The 17,881-nt window shown below is 43.3% G+C and overlaps 1 protein-coding gene across 1 annotated transcript; it reads right to left on the bottom strand.

The window, feature by feature from the left end:
• Window positions 1–4,039: 4,039 nt before the first annotated feature.
• Window positions 4,040–5,332, bottom strand: LOC143718455 (uncharacterized). The gene has a single exon (XM_077209515.1). It carries the CDS (start codon window positions 5,330–5,332, stop codon window positions 4,040–4,042), a length of 1,293 nt encoding a protein of 430 aa, XP_077065630.1.
• Window positions 5,333–17,881: the final 12,549 nt, after the last annotated feature.

Here is a 17,881-nt window from a genome sequence, read left to right as displayed (position 1 = left end):
GTGTGTTTATCGTGTAATTTATACGAGAAAATGAGTTTTTACGTCCATAGGATATGCATAGGATACGCGTGTGTTGGTTAGGGTAGGTTTAGTAGTGGTGTGGGGTACGTATGTATTATACGTTTTGACTATTACACTATTACACGCAATGAAGTGCGTATCAAATGCACGTGAAAACTGCCTATTATATGCACGTGAAAACTCATTTTCTCATATAAATTGCACGCGTGCCATACAGACACTGGCAGCCTGCTGAACTTGAACTTTCGTCAAGCGTGTGAGAGGTTCTGGTTTCTAATCCGCATTCGTACAGTTTTTTTTCTCATCAAAACCGATTATGCTCATCAGTGGTTGTATATCAAGCAGGGACACATTTGTGTGCATTATATTTTGTGATTTCACCGGAACGAAAAGAGAGTCTCCGCAACGGATTGAAGCACGCTTCCGAGTTAAGACAGTGTGGTGTGCGCGAGCCACAAGAGAAAACACTGTATCCGCGCCAATGATCGCTGCGGCAACAAGCACTTTGATCGATTTAAAAAACACATTTCAGTGCTAGATCATATCTTATTTATTAACAAACGAACTAAAGTAATGCTGTGCTGGTTAACTGGAGATGTTTTATTTATATGTATTAGAACATTCATGCCGCGAGATTCTTATTCGGTCTCGTTACTACCGTTTACGTCGGAACCGGTTCCGTATTGGCACCGTGTTTCGGTACCCAAGTGTATGCAGGCAAGTGTATGCAAGCAGTGTATGTAAAACTGAGTATTATTGTCATAACAGTGAATAACAATGTCCCTTAGGGGAAGCATAAACAATGAGAAAAGCAGAGGATCTAATACTGAGCCCTGGGGCACACCATACTTGTGTTTGATGAGACATCTCTAAATATACAAGTAGTAGAAATCTGACAGATAGGACCTAAACAATGTTAATTATTGTCCACGTGCCAATATAATTATCAATCTATCAGAGGATGAGAGTTTTGATTTATGTTGTTTTGTGCCATTAAACTGGGGTGAAATTGTATTTGTTTTTTACATTTTAGACCTGATGGTGCTGAAAGAGGAGAGTCAACAACTGAATAAAATTGAAGAGGAAAATCAATTTGAGAAACATCATGATTTAATGACTGGAGAGAAGCTTTTCACATGCCGTCAGTGTGGAAAAAGTTTCACACAAAAACAAAACCTTGAAGTCCACATGAGAATTCACACTGGAGAGAAGCCTTACCATTGCAATCAGTGCGGAAAGAGTTTTGCACATAAAACACTCTTGATTACCACACGAGAATCCACACCGGAAAGAAGCTTTTCACATGTGATCAGTGTGTAAAGAGTGTAGCGACAATGAGTCTTACATTAAATTAGCTCAAATTATATATAGGGAATTTAATAATTAATCATGAATGATTCATATATTGCACATTACAGTTAAATTATCGAAGCTGAAAATAGATCGATTGTATATATGAATGATCACCATAATGGGTTCTGGTTCGTCATTAATATATCAATAGTCTCATTACAGATCGATTATATGAGATAACCTTAAATGGAATTAATTTAGTTATCGAACAATCTGTTTGTCCAGCAAACGGCCGTAAGATTAACTTATCGATTTTCAACAAAAATTATCTCTTTCTTATAATTCCAAAAAAGCTATTTTCTGGCCATGAAAAATCACCTTCTTATTATTATAAAATTTAAGTTACTGAAATAGTAACGAATTGTAAAGCTTTGTAGCTAAAGGGTCGAACATTTCATTGACTTTGTAAATATGAGCACTTTAGACAATTAGCAATCAAGAATATAATGGTTTTAATAAAATGAAACTACGGATACAGAATTCTACATTTAAACCCGGGATACATGTATGTACAATAAACAGTAAAACTATTAGTCTTTCTTCATCAGAATTGAAGTGGGAGCTGTGATTCCCTTGGAATTCCTTTTGGGGGTCATAAAGTTTTATGACCTAGCAAGAGGGAGAGTTACAGAAGATGATCCTGTTAGGTAATCTTTCTTTAGAAATAAACTTAAGATTTGAAGTTACAGACCAGTCTCCAATTACATCTATAGAATAAGACAAAACTAATTAGATATGCATGCATACAGGAAGGTTAGATACAATTCTGTGTTATATACATTAAGGACATTCCTATCCTAAGTTGCACACAAAGGACGTTTGTGTGACGGTATGTGTGGATATCCTTATTTTCAGCATCTGTCCATCCGTGGTGTGTACCACGTGAGGGTTTCGAGAACAACAGGGACCTGTTTCTTGATTGCGCAATGCGTCATAAATGGAGTTAATCAATGACCTGCTGGCAGACATTGGGGCACCATTTCACATGACTCAAGGTTTTGTAAATTAAACATATATGTGTTCATATTTGTTCAGTAGTGAAAGGAAAACAGGATTCGGTCAGTCGCTACAAGAGCTTCACACAAAGCAAATCTTACAGCCCACATGAGAAGTCACACTGGAGAGAAGACATTAATATGTGTGGAAAATGATTAACATGTAAAGAAACCCACATGAGGATTCTCACAAGGGTTTTATACGTCATCAGTGTGGAAAGAGTTTCACAGTTAAACAAACCTTTAAACTTGCATCAGAAAATGTGTATCTGTGTGAAATGAAGGCAACTTTGACACTGCAGCTGAAAATGGGCCAAATCTGATTGTCCACAAACATGACCACTTCGTAAGAACTCCTGTATCCACACCTGACCTCTTATTATTGTTTTATTGAGCGGTTGCGGTAGACACCCTCTAATTTCAATCATATGTAAGCGGTGCTCCCTTTCATACATTGATACCTCAGAATCAAAATATTAGTGAAATGCCACAATGCATCCGTAAAATTACAAACTGATTGAAATAATGAGTGTTAGACTGAATTATATGATTCACCTTTAGTGAGAGAATGCACAAGTAAGATTCTGCATTGTTTTTCACTGTTGTGAAATCACACCACTATTTATAAATCTCCCAGGAGCCAGTCTAACTAAAGCCGGGTTCACACTGTGCGATTTTGTCCCTGATTTTGCCGGCTGAGACAAATGATGCAAATCCTAAAAGATTCCACTGATTCTAGGCAAAAATCTGAAGTCTTTTATCGGTAGTTTGACATGTTCACTGACAGCCGATTAATGATCGTTGCGATCAAATTTTACCTCTGGCGAAATTCTGGTAGTGTCAGAAGATTTGACTCACAGTCCTGCAGTGTGACTGCTTATATGACGACCATCAAATTGCCTTCGTTTTTCAAGCCATGACCAAAATTAATGTTAGAGATTTCTTGTAACCATCATTTCAATCCCACATGTAATGCAGCTCAAAGTCACTGAACTTGTTATTGATTGATAATGTAAAACAATAGGTTACTATCGTAACCCCGGTTCTCTGAAACATCGAGTGGAGAGATCCACCTATGGGAAGGGCATCCGTACCTGACCTCTGCAGAAGCATCCAATTGCACCAAGTCTGGCTAGACAGACAGAAGCGCGCAGCCAATGCCAGGTGAGGCCACACCCCCTCACCTAAGGGCATATAACATCTGGGCGCGCTGCTATTCCTCAGTAAGTATATTCGCTTCTCGTGCAGCAAGCGGGGCAAAGCTGGTGGATCTCTCCACTCGATGTTTCAGAGAACCGGGGTTACGATAGTAACCTATTGTTCTCTTTCATCATCTCGTGTTCGAGATCCACCTATGGGAGAGACATGGACAGCTCCCCGATTGCCCAATACACTCACAGTGAGGTTCTGAAAGCCAGAGAAAGACGGTCACCCCGGGGAGGCGGTGCCTGACACGTCCATTAATCATGAACCTGCAAAGGTGACGCCACACCGACTGCTGTGGACACGCAGGACATGAAGCATGCATGAGACACATACATGAAAGTACCCCCAACCCACCAAGGCACATAAACTAAACCCATAACGGGAAGTAAATGTTTGGTGGCAAGAATGAACATGACCAGCCGGGCCATTCACTCTTATTGGTTTCAACAGGGTACAGGGAAGAGCTAAGAAGACCCAACCCCTAAAACCGAATGTGCTACCGAGGTTCTGGTGACATCCAGCCGGTAGTAACGCACAAAGGTATGAGGAGAAGCCCAACTGGCAGCGGAGCAGATGTCCTGCAGTGACACTCCCCTAAACAAAGCCCAAGAGGCGGCTAAGCCCCTTGTGGAATGAGCTCTGATGCCCCTTGGGGGCTGCACTCCCTTTGCTTCATAAGCCATAGTTATAGCGCCCACAACCCAATGTGAGAGGCGTTGCTTCGATATGGGACTCCCTCTGTGCGGAGGGGCCCATGAAACAAAGAGCTGGTCGCTCTTCCGGAAAGCGCTGGTCCTGGTCATATAAGCCTGTAAAGCACGGACTGGACACAGAGCATTCAGCCTCTGATCCTCCAGAGAGGTAAAAGGTGGAGGGTGAAAAGCGGACAGCTCCAACACCTCCGAAGTGAACGCAGGGAAGCACTTCGGCATGAAGGCCGGGTTAGGCTTAAGGGAAACCTTATCTCCACTGAGGGAGAACTTAGTGCACGAGGGGTGAACCGAGAGTGCATGTAGCTCACTGACACGTTTGGCAGATGCCAAGGCCAAGAGCAAAGCTGTCTTGAAGGACAGCAGCTTAAGGGAAATACTCCCCAGGGGCTCAAAAGGATGTTGAGACAGTGCTTCCAGCACCATGGAGAGGTCCCATTCCGGAACAGTTCTCCTGATGACTGGCAACGAGCGGCGTGCACCCTTCATGAATCTGCGGATTAGAGGGTGCTGCCCGACAGTAGAGCCCTCAAAACCCACATGACAGGCTGAAATCGCAGCCAAATAGACCTTAATGGTGGAAAAAGACCTCCCTTTTTCCATGAGGTCCTGAAGGAAACACAAAATATCAGGAACTGAGCACTGATAAGATGTGAGACCGCGCCCATCGCACCACCCTTCGAACACGTGCCACTTACAGCCATATAAGGACCGTGTAGAGACGGCCCTGGCATTCTGAATAGTGGCGACCACACGCGGCGAAAGCCCAAGTGCGTTCAGGTTCGTCCTCTCACGGGCCAGGCCCAGAGAGCCACCCTGTCCGGGTGGGGGTGGTAAATCTCCCCGTTGGCTTGGGACAATAGATCCGTGCGAACGGGAAGGCGCCACGGCTCGGCGTATAACAGAGGAATTATCTCCGCCAGCCATGGTGCCTTGGGCCACCTGGGTGCTATCAGAATGAGAGACAGGCCCTGCTCTCTCACCCTGGCCAATGAGGGAATTATCAGGCACAGGGGAGGAAAAGCATACAGGAGCACTCTGGGCCATGGGTGGGCCAGTGCGTCTACCCCGAGGGGCGCGTCCATGTCCCTTAGAGAGAAGAACATAGGACAATGGTAGTTTTCGCGCGAGGCGAATAGATCTACGCTCGCCCGTCCGAATCTCATCCATAGCATTTCCACTATCTGAGGGTGAAGACGCCAATCTCCGTAGATTGGGTTTCCCCTTGATAGCAGATCCGCACCTCTGTTCAGAATGCCCGGAACGTGAGTTGCGCGTAACGACAGGAAAACCCGTCTGCTCCACACCAAAAGCTTGTAAGCTAGAGCGTGGAGTTTCGACGAGCGCATGCCGCCCTGACGGTTGATATAAGCCACAGCCGTGGTATTGTCGCACCGTACTAGAACGTGATGTCCCTGCAGGCGAGGCAGAAAATGATTCAGAGCTTTCCAAATGGTTAAAAGCTCTAAATAGTTTATGTGCGCTGAACGTAGTCTGTTTGGCCACAGACCGTTCACCGTTCTGCCCTCCTGGGTGGCACCCCAGCCTGTCAAGGACGCATCTGTCGTCACAACTTTCCGCATCGTAACCGCCCCCAGAGGGGTTCCCCGTGCGTAAAAGTTCTCGCTCTCCCAGTGGCGCAAGGTCGCCGAGCAGGCGCGTGTCACTGTTACCGAGCGGCAAAGGTCGCGAATCGGGCTGAAATGTAGTGACAAGACCCATTTCATGAACGCCCTCATCCTCAGAAGTCCCAATGGCACAACTTGGGTGGATGAAGCCATGAGACCCTGTAGCCTGAGACATGTGCGATATTGCACTTTCGCCCCTTCTCTGAACTGCGTCAGACAGTTCATCAGAGAGCGAACGCGCTCTTGAGAGAGGCGCGCTCGCATGGAGACCGAATTCAACTCCAAGCCCAAGAAAATGACATTCTGACTGGGCGTGAAATTGCTCTTGCTCACATTCACTTGAAACCCGAGCGATGTGATGTGCGCGAGCACACGGTCGGTGTCCTGCAACACCTTCTCCTTTGATTCGGCTATGATGAGCCAATCGTCTATATAAGTCAGGATTCTCAGACCTGATATTCTCAGAGGTGCTAAGCCCGCCTCCGCGCACAGACAGAAAGACCGGGGACTCAAACTGAGTCCAAACGGAAGAACTGTGAATTCGTAACATATGCCCTGGTAGGCGAAACGAAGAAACTTCCTGTGCGGAGGATAGATGCTTATGTGAAAGAAAGCATCTTTCAGATCGACTGATGTGAACCAGTCGTTCTGTTTTATGGCACGGGCGAGTGCGCCTTGTGTCAGCATTCTGAAATTGTATTTCCTCAAATGTTTGTTCAACACTCGAAGGTCCAAGATAGGGCGGAGAGAGCCGCCTTTTTTCGGGACCAGAAAATAACGGGAATAAAAACCCTGGTTCATCAGATTGGGAGGTACCACCTGAATCGCTCCCTTGTTTAAGAGAGATGAAATTTCCTCTTTCAGAATGTGAGAGGCGTTCTCTTCCGTGTGAGAAAAGAGAATGCCGTTGAAATGCGGGGGTTTTACTGCGAATTGCAATCTGTAACCCTGCATTACTGTACGCATCACCCACTCGGGAGCTGAAACGGTTCGCCAAGCCGCTTCGTGACTCGCGAGAGCTCCCGCTCGGGCCAGAGCGGAGCTGTGTGAGACCGACAGGTTTATTTGTGATGCAATGGCGCCATCTAGTGGGTACACTAGAGGCGACATGCAGGGGTTCGGAGGGATTTCCTCTCTCTGCAGTGAGATGAATTCTCTCTGCGGAGAGAGGTTTTCCCGCCGAAACGAATTCATTTGATTCGTATTTTTTTGTGTTTTGTGTGTTTTGTGTTGGGCAAACACTGGGGCCGAAGCCTTTATTGAGAGAGTGAGGGGAACAGAGTGTGGGCAGTGTGGTGTCACTGAGCTTAAACTTTCCCTTACAAAGGGCCCCCTGAACGTGGGGGGAAAACACACATCTCTCGAACACACGAGCTGGGCAGTCTCGTTTACACACGGAGAGCTGACCCATCCGCGGGACCCCCTGGGTTTTTTGGACGGGGGTCCTAGAAGAGGAGGGGAGTCCGAAGGGCTTGCGGCCCGTGAACATGGACTCGAAGCCCCCATCGGCTGAACATCAGGCAGGCCGCTTGCGTTTCGAGTCGGTGGGGTTGGAATTCGCAGGTCTCCCGGCCGCGGCCGCGGCGGGAGCGGGCTTACCCCAGTGCTTGTGTGTAGGTGCTGGGTTATGTTGCCGAGGGGGTGGTTTGTTGCGGGGCTTTTCTCTGCCCTGATGAAACTGTCGTCCCGTGGCCGGTGGGTTAGGCAAACGCACAGGGGGCGCCTGGCGTGGGACTGACTTCCTAGGAAGGCAAAGTTTGAAGGCCTCATCCTCCTTTTTCTTATCGTCACACCGTTGTTGCATCAGTGCGACGGCGGGGCCGAAGAGAGCCCGGCCGGGCTCCACCGGCGCGCCCGCGATGCGCCGTTTCTCACTGTCAGGGAGTCCCGACAGGTTCAGCCAGAGCGCGCGCTCTCCGACCACGGAAAGCGCCATGGAGCGCCCGCAAGCTTGGACGGCCTGCCGAGCGTTACGGAGGACGAGGTCGTTCACCGTTAGGATCTCCTTCCACAGGGTTTCAGAAGGATTTCCCTTTTCCAATTGTTGCCCTAACTCTTCAAGGATCTCCGCCTGGTAGGCGGAGAGGAGCGAAGAAACGTTAAGGGCCCTGACAGCCACGGCCGAGGACTTATAAGCTGCCTGGTGAACGGAGGCAGCAAAACGGTCCATCTTGTTGGGCAAGACCGGCTTGGGGGGAGCGAGCAGCCCGCCCTGAGCGGGGTTAAGGTGCCTGGCGATGGAAGGTTCGACGGTGGGAGGTTCGCCCATACCGTGCGCCGCCATGTCCTTAACCTCGAGTCCCGTGAGACCGTGTTTGAAGTCGAGCGGGTCGCTCCAATAATTTCTCATGTGCTTCGCGCACGCCGGGAGGATGGGGAAGAGTTGTTTCCTCGGGCCGGGAGGGGGTCCCAGCACTTTCCCATCATAAATATCCCTCTCCTGGTCGGTGGCGCTCTGCGGTGCCGGCCATTCGATGTTGAGACGAGCGGCCGCTCGCTCACACACTTCCAGGAGGATGGCTTGAGGCAGAACCGCGTGGGCCGTAGCCTGGGGAACACCAGAGGGCGGGATGGCCTCCTCGTCCTCTGAAACCCCAAGAATGGCCGCATCCTCCTCTTCGCCAGAACCGGGCAGGTCGTGGACGAGAGTGAGGTTGTCCCCGAAGATGTCCTCCTCGGGGAAGGCGGGATTGGGCTGGTCAGCCCAGACGAGAGACGTTGCGCCCCGGGAGGCCCCCGGTAGCGCGTCGTCATCACCGTGTCCCCCGTCCGAGTCAGAAGGGCTGAGCCCGGTGCACTGTGTCACTGCCACCTTAAGACGGCGTTTTAGCAGCTTCCTAGGCAGCAAGAGGCAGAAACTGCAATTCTCCGGGTTTTCAAGGGCTTCCCGAGCGTGCTTAAGACCCAAACAGACCACGCAAAGCTGATGAAGATCCTTAGCTGCGATGAGGGCACCACACGCGGCCGGGCAGGCCCGTGACATGCTATCCCCTGGAGAGGCTGCAGGCTTAGACAGTGACATACCAGCGAAGAAAACGGAGAAATCCGTGGCGGGCAGCCGTGAGGAGAAACGGTGAAAATAGCGAGAGCGTGGGCGGCTCCGAATGCAAAGCAGCAGTAGTTGAAAAATAAACAACTGTCACGTCCGGCGGAGGCTGATCTGGTCGATATGTCCTCCTGAAGACACGAGGTGAGCAGTGTAAAAATCCAACCGAGCTGTGAGATGCAGAGATCGCGAGAAGCGAATGTCAACTGAGGAATAGCAGCGCGCCCAGATGTTATATGCCCTTAGGTGAGGGGGTGTGGCCTCACCTGGCATTGGCTGCGCGCTTCTGTCTGTCTAGCCAGACTTGGTGCAATTGGATGCTTCTGCAGAGGTCAGGTACGGATGCCCTTCCCATAGGTGGATCTCGAACACGAGATGATGAAAGAGAACTCTGGATGAGTTTTTTTTGCGTACGTCCGTTTTTAACTCGTCTTGACTGTCATACAGTCTGAGATTAATGACAACTGAGATCTTACAGTGTGACATGGCTTACAGTGAGGATCATGTTTGTACAGTCTGATCAGCAACAACCGTAAAGGACGATAATAAATCACAGTGTGCACCCGGCTTTAGGCAATAGCCCTCAATTAAGCTTAACAACAAGCAAGCTAGTCTTCTTGGGCCTCATTTATAACCGTTGCGTACGCACAAAACAGGCCCTGAAAGATGCGTACGCTACTTCCGACACATAAGTTGTGATTTATAAAAACAAACTTGACGGGAAAATTTGCGCACCTGCACGCAAACTCTGACCCATGCGTACGAACGTTTTGGAGATGGAGCACTTTGGCGACACCGATGGTATGGTTGGAGTTAAATATCTTTTTGGTCACAAAATCTAAAGAAAATTATACATATACAGAAAGATAATACAATCATAATTTCACTCACCGAGCCTATCAGATGAAGCAAACATCCATCCCTTCTTAAATGTCCGCGCCAGCGAGCGCGTTGGGCCGTTTAGTGAAACTGATGCAGCCTTTCTAAAACCGTACATTCATTATACGTCCTAATCATAAATAGGCCTACAGTGCATGTTCACAATACAGTTTAAATAAATAAAAGAATGATTTAAACTATGTTTTACTTCTGATATAAACATTTAGATTAAATATGCCATTCTCATTAATGGTGTTAAACACTTAAACTAGGCTACATGAAATCATTACTGAGAAGTTACAACATTTTTATATTCAATAAATATAAATATTTGTTGTGGATGCAATGCTTTTGAACACTTTTCCTCTGGCATGCTGTGTTTTAATGTTTTAACTACAGAGATTAATTGCATGTCATGATAATAGCAGATTGTCTGAGAAAATAGACCTTGTTGTGCATTATTTGCACAAAACTATCTTTTTCCATTAAACATATAAATCAATTAAAAATACTATTTGGCCAGTGGAAAAGATTGAGATAAACTTTATCTGAAATATATTTTAAACTATTTGATTTATTGAAAAACAATGCAAGGATAGGCTATTAAATAATTTTTACTAATGACATCCGTATTTCATATTTTCGTAATGTCTGGAACCGTTAAACATGTTATCATGTGGATGAATAATCATATGCAAATGATATGCAGATGAGGATATGCATAGTAAAGCTAGGCGTTGTAAGCTCCATATATGGTTATTTCGGGGTGGAGACGCATGTGCGCACAATGTTACGATGACTGGGATTTATAAAGTGAATTCAGCGCAGATTCTGGCGTACGCACGGTTTTATAAGTCTCAATTTTTGTTTGCATACGGCATTTTTGCCTTTCGGGCGCACGTACACTTTTAGTAAGGGTTCTACGCACAGTTTTATAAATGAGGCCCCTGGTGTTGGCTTAAAATAGCATCCGGTAGTGTCGGAAATGCCCTCAAAATTCAAGATGTGAATTGCTCTTGTTTTTTAATTTATTAATAACATAACATAGTTAAGCGATATCACACATGCAAAAGTGCTGTTTTCCCGAATATCAGCACAATTGCAAATGTGATATTCATTTTACAGTGGTTCTCAACTGGTTTTGCCATGGGACTCACATTCTCCCATGATCATTAAGCCTTGACCAATTTTTTAGGAATTTGAAAGAGTATTAATTTGAATTTGAGGAGAATTTATACGTGCGTCACGTTTAGTCGATAAAACACTTCCGCAAAGGATACACCCGTGTATCCTCGCTCATGTCTCCTCACAAAGCCTCCTCAATCCTCACGGTGCAATTAGATAATTGAGATGTCCTTCAAGATGGCTGACCTCGGTTTCTGGGTCATAGGATGGAGGAGCGAGGAGACATTGAGAAGCACCCAATATCTTATGAATAGTGCGCTCTGCGCGTGGGTGTGATCACATTAACAATAATTATCTTAGCCAGGAGAAACTGTACATCTCTTTAGTTTCATACAGATTACATTGCAGGAGAATATTTGTTTTAAATGTGAATTGTTTTATTTAAAAGTAGGCAAGGCAAGTTTATTTATAGAGCACATTTCATACACAATGGTAATTCAAAGTGCTTTACATAGAAGAAATTAAAATAATCAAAACAAATAAGAATAATTAAAAAAGTTTAGAATAAAAAATTAAATAAAATACAGTAAAAACAGTCGAACGAACAGTGGCACAGCTCATTCAGTAAATGCACAGCTAAACAGAAGTGTTTTGAGTCTGGATTTGAATGTGACTACTGTAGGAGCACATCTGATCTCCTCTGGAAGAGTTCCAGCATAGTAGCTAAAAGCAGACTCTCCATGTTTAGAGTGAACCCTTGGTATTTCTAGCTGATGTGATCCTAATGATCTGAGTGATCTGTTAGGTTTATATTCAGTGAGCATATCTGCAATGGATTGAGGTCCTAGGCCATTGAATGATTTATATACCAGTAATAATACTTTAAAATCAATCCTAAATTTAACTGGGAGCCAGTGTAAAGACCTGAGGACTAGTGTGATATGTTTATATTTTCTGGTTCTACTCAGAATCCTGGAAGCAGCAGTAGACATTTCAAGCTTTCTTTAGACGTATGTTTCATGTTTGTGTGAATGAGTATTCGCTGAGTGTTTACTCCTCTCTGTGCAGGAACCAGGGTCTAAATAAAGTGCCGGGTAAATATGTACCCCTCCGAAAGTCCCTGCTTGAGCAGGTAGTAATTATTAAAAGTTCAGGAACTTTCAGGGGAGGGACTTCATGCCGCATACGGAAATGTAATATATGACATATATGTCCCTATATCGCTAGTGACGCCGTCATATATGCTAAATATAAGACAATATACACTCACCTAAAGGATTATTAGGAACACCATACTAATACTGTGTTTGACCCCCTTTCGCCTTCAGAACTGCCTTAATTCTACGTGGTATTGATTCAACAAGGTGCTGAAAGCATTCTTTAGAAAAGTTGGCCCATATTGATAGGATAGCATCTTGCAGTTGATGGAGATTTGTGAGATGCACATCCAGGGCACGAAGCTCCCGTTCCACCACATCCCAAAGATGCTCTATTGGGTTGAGATCTGGTGACTGTGGGGGCCATATTAGTACAGTGAACTCACTGTCATGTTAAAGAAACCAATTTGAAATGTTTCGAGCTTTGTGACATGGTGCATTATCCTGCTGGAAGTAGCCATCAGAGGATGCGTACATGGTGGCCATAAAGGGATGGACATGGTCAGAAACAATGCTGAGGTAGGCCGTGGCATTTAAACGATGCCCAATTGGCACTAAGGGGCCTAAAGTGTGCCAAGAAAACATCCCCCACACCATTACACCACCACCACCAGCCTCCACAGTGGTAACAAGGCATGATGGATCCATGTTCTCATTCTGTTTACGCCAAATTCTGACTCTACCATCTGAATGTCTCAACAGAAATCGAGACTCATCAGACCAGGCAACATTTTTCCAGTCTTCAACTGTCCAATTTTGGTGAGCGATTGCAAATTGTAGCCTCTTTTTCCTGTTTGTAGTGGAGATGAGTGGTACCCGGTGGGGTCTTCTGCTGTTGTAGCCCATCCGCCTCAAGGTTGTGCGTGTTGTGGCTTCACAAATGCTTTGCTGCATACCTCGGTTGTAACGAGTGGTTATTTCAGTCAAAGTTGCTCTTCTATCAGCTTGAATCAGTCGGCCCATTCTCCTCTGACCTCTAGCATCAACAAGGCATTTTCGCCCACAGGACTGCTGCATACTGGATGTTTTTCCCTTTTCACACCATTCTTTGTAAACCCTAGAAATGGTTGTGCGTGAAAATCCCAGTAACTGAGCAGATTGTGAAATACTCAGACCGGCCCGTCTGGCAACAACAACCATGCCACGCTCAAAATTGCTTAAATGACCTTTCTTTCCCATTCTGACATTCAGTTTGGAGTTCAGGAGATTGTCTTGACCAGGACCACAACCCTAAATGCATTGAAGCAACTGCCATGTGATTGGTTGATTAGATAATTGCATTAATGAGAAATTGAACAGGTGTTCCTAATAATCCTTTAGGTGAGTGTATTGCTATCACATAGATACATATCTCCAGATATATGTTGATATAGGTTTATAACATATATAAATTTGCCATATTAATTGAATATTTTGACATATATTATTATGCTGAATATGATTATTATTTATATAATACAACGGATCGCTGGATTAATGATAATACTCGTACCATTAGGCAACGTTGTAGGCAGGCTGAAAGTAAATGGAAAAAGGACAAACTGCATGTCTCTTTGGGCATTTTGCGGGGCGGTCTTGCTGATTACCAGAGGGCCCTACGAGAGGCAAAATCTCAGTATCTTTCTGATATAATTTCTAGCAGCAGTCACTGCCCCAGGGTCCTGTTTACTACAATTAATTATTTTGTGAACCCACCAATTTCTGTTCTTGCTAATGTCTCAACTATCACCTGTGAAAATTTTCTTCACTTTTTTGTTGATAAGGTTGACTCTGTTAGACAGAGTACTAGGAAAGGTTTTAATAAGGAATTTTTTGTTGCTCCAGCTCATTCTGCTATGTTTGAGGAGTTTGAGTTAGTTTCTCTATCTTCCCTTGGCGAGATAGTGAAATCATTGAAGCCTACAAATTGTCCATTTGATATTATACCTGCTAGAGTGCTGAAACTGGTTTTTAACGTTGTTGGGCCTGGGTTTGTGGTTTTCATGAATAGCTGTCTTTGTCTAGGAACCGTCCCAGCTGCCTTTAAACATGCTGTGGTTAGCCCCCTTCTTAAAAAAACCTAACCTTGACTCTACACTGCTATCTAATTTTAGACCTGTTTCTCATCTTCCATTTCTTTCTAACGTTTTGGAAAAAGTTGTTTTCATACAGTTAAAACCCTTTCTGGAAAACAACTCTGTCCTTGAAAAATTTCAGTCTGGATTTAGGTCTCACCACAGCATTGAGTCTGCATTATTAAAGGTACACAGATATTGCTTTCTTTGTAGATAACAAGTGTCCTGTTGCCTTAGTGATACTGGACCTCACAGCAGCCTTTGACACGGTAGATCATACAATCCTCCTGTCACGCCTGGAGCAGTATGTTGGCATTCATGATTAAGTGGTTTATGTCATACTTATCAAATAGAACTTTCTCTGTGATCCCATACAAAAATGTAATATATGGCAATATATGTACTTATATTTTAAATAGCATGACATATATCTATACATATATTTGACTTATCTGAGAACACAATATATGCCTGCAACATTATGAACATTTATGTGTCCAAAGATGTGAAGAAAATATTTGAGTTCATCCATATATGATACCATATATTTGCATATATTACAGTATAGTATTGGTTTCTCACATATATGGACAACATTAAGTATAAATATGTGACATACATATTTGTTTCCCACACATTTAATAAATGTATGTAAACATACATGCATGTGATACTTATGCATTGAAATAAGTACATATATGCATACATACATATATGCGTCTGACATATATTTAACATTTATGTGCATATACGGGAAAATATATGCCACTGACATGAAAACGGCCATTTTTGCTATATTTTGAAATATATGTTTCATATATGTCTATGTGTTTTATATATATGAATTTTGCATATATTCTCATATAGGCAGCAGACATACATGGGCACTGACATTATATATGTAATTTACTTATATTGACATATATTACATTTCTGTATGGGATAATGGGGGATTTGTCTTCTTCTTGTGCTTCTCTTTCCTGTGGAGTCCCGCAAGGCTCCATTCTTGGCCCTATTTTGTTTTCATTATATATGCTACCGCTAGGATCTTTTCACTGTTATGTAGATGATCTTCAAATCTATCTGCCATTAAGTCTGGTGATGTACAAGGTACTTTAGTTGACTGCATCGCGGACATTAAGCAGTGGTTTGCCCAAAATTTTATGCACTTAAATGAGGATAAAACTGAATATATTGTGTTTGGAGAATTTGTGTCTAATGGGTTTGGTCCCTGGTTTCCAACGGCCAGACAGACGGTAAGGAACTTAGGAGTGATCTTTGATAGTTCCTTTAAATTCAACAAACAGATTGATAATGTCGTTAGATTGAGCTTTTTTCAACTGCGCCTTCTGGCAAAGGTAAAATCGTTTTTAAACCATCATGACCTTGAGAAGGCTATTCACGCTTTAATAAGCTCTAGACTGGACTAATGCAATGTCCTGTATATTGGTGTTTCCCAGTCCTCTGTTGACCGTCTCCAACTTGTCCAAAATGCAGCTGCCCACCTGTTAACGAGCACTAAAAAACGAGACCACATAACTCCGATTCTTTATTCTCTCCATTGGCTCTCGGTACATTTTAGAATTCAGTATAACATTTTATTGTTTGTTTTTAAAGCTCTTAATGGCCTTGCCCAATCTTACATTTTAGACATGCTGACCATTCGTAATTATGGTAGGACGTTGAGGTTGTCCAATCAACTCATGTTGGAAGTGCCCAGGTCAAAACTGAAACACTGGGGTGACCGCGCTTTTTCGGTTTCTGGACCTAAGCTCTGGATTAAGCTACCCAGTGAGATGCGTATCGTTACTGACCTGGGCCTTTTTAAATCAAGACTTAAAACGCATCTTTTTAAAGTGGCGTTTTGTACCTAGTAATGTGATGGCACATTTATATTGATTTTATTTTTATTTATCTTTTTCTTATTTTTTTCTCATTCATTATTGTATCTTTGTTATTGGTGTGTTGTTGTTTTAAATTTGTTGTTTAATCTGTTGTGAAGCACTTTGGTTCACCTATCGGTCGATGTAAGGTGCTATATAAATAAAATACATTTACATTTACATAATACTGTATGTTTTGAACATATATGTCACCGATATGTTTCATTTATATATGGCAAACTATTTAAACAACATACATTTTACATGCATATGGTTTCCTTATTCCGTGTTTTCCTTGTTTGAACTTTTATCAAGTCCACATCCACATTCAATTTCTATCCCATTTTCAAATCTTTTATAAATAAAATGTATTATTTATTATTTTACCTCTTCTTAACCATAAAAACATAAAAACAAAAACTCATAGCTCATAAAAACAAAACACAAATTCTATTTGAAAACATAAATTTTATTTTTTTCATCAATAGCCATATATCAATATTTATATGTAAGAAAGTACATATAAATATTGATTTATATGTAAGGAAGCTGTGCTTCCTCTCCTCAAAAAAGCGACCAATAGCATAACAAGTACTGCCATTTCCTACATCTGTCACAATGAACGTTTTAACCGAGAAGAATGCGTTGTCAGTTTTTATACGAACTACACTTGAATTCCTCTTCTTTGAACGGTGTGTAGGGTATGGACCACTCAGACACACACTAATTATTCATTATATACAAAGGTTTATGAAACTCCAAAACTATCAGCCCAAATGAACGAACACAAGGGCAGAAACAGTGTCATGTTACAGGGCATGATAAGGAGATTTTTATGTATGGTATACTATTATGTATGGTATGTACCCTGGTATACCACCAACTAACGATCAATGTAACCTCACCTGTATCATGCCTCCTACCTAATAAATTCTCATTTAATGACTCACACTTTGATCTACATCACCTTCTTCTAGAATGCAGTGTGGATGTGTTATAGCTATCTGAGCATTAATGAAGGTATAACCATGCTTGAGACAAAGACTCGTAAATCAACTAAGAGCCACTTTCCCTCTCAGAAATGTCAACGATCTTATTGGTCGAGTTCAACCCTTGGGGGTGGATCCTTTCCAGCCTTTATTAGAGACAGTCCACATGTGACCTGCCTCTCTTGGTAGTTTTCATCCTGCCGCAAACATTGTTTCAGGTGATACGGGGAACCCCCTCCCCCTCTCCATGGGGGCACAGAGGCCTCCCAGCAGGCCTGGATCCCAACCAGATCCGGCCTCATGGAAGAGAGAGGACATTCTCTCACAAAGAACCAAGGACAATCTCAGGAGTTTGTAACAACGACTCTAACCCACCAAGCAAGTTCATCATATCTTCTTCATCCAACAAAGAAGAAAATGATTGAGACTTCAACATCTGACACTTGCAGAATCATCAACAACTTCAGTTTTCAACAACTTTGATAATAGTGTACGCTACCCAGGCATGCAAGTATACTTTTGATTTGATGCTTTGAAAATGAAATGCTGATGTTCTTCTCATATAGTTACATGGAACTTCTCAATAGTTCCGTTTTCGGTTTCGTTCTATCACTCACCTATTTATGTATTCATGTGTGTATGTTGTTTAGTTTATTTATATTCATATCAGCAGAATCAGAATCAGAAATATAAATATCAATATTTAGTTAATAATTGTACATAATATGTATTTGGTTCTGTTTTGTTTGCAATACAAAGTCACTTTTACGATCGCGGTTTTTGCTACTTGCTCAAAGTACTGTACAGGCGAAGAAATAATTATTCTTCTGTGGCC

This window comes from Siphateles boraxobius, unplaced genomic scaffold (assembly GCF_051911475.1).
Source record: "Siphateles boraxobius isolate OS27281-9 unplaced genomic scaffold, OSU_SipBor_1 61, whole genome shotgun sequence".
In the NCBI taxonomy this organism is placed as follows: domain Eukaryota; kingdom Metazoa; phylum Chordata; class Actinopteri; order Cypriniformes; family Leuciscidae; genus Siphateles; species Siphateles boraxobius.
The sequence above is the reverse complement of the archived record's forward strand: the minus strand, read 5'-3'. Positions and strand labels throughout refer to the sequence as shown.

Excerpts from the sequence above, each read along its gene's own strand:
- LOC143718455 (XM_077209515.1), bottom strand. The coding sequence starts at position 5,332 with ATGGCCCAGAGTGCTCCTGTATGCTTTTCCTCCCCTGTGCCTGATAAT.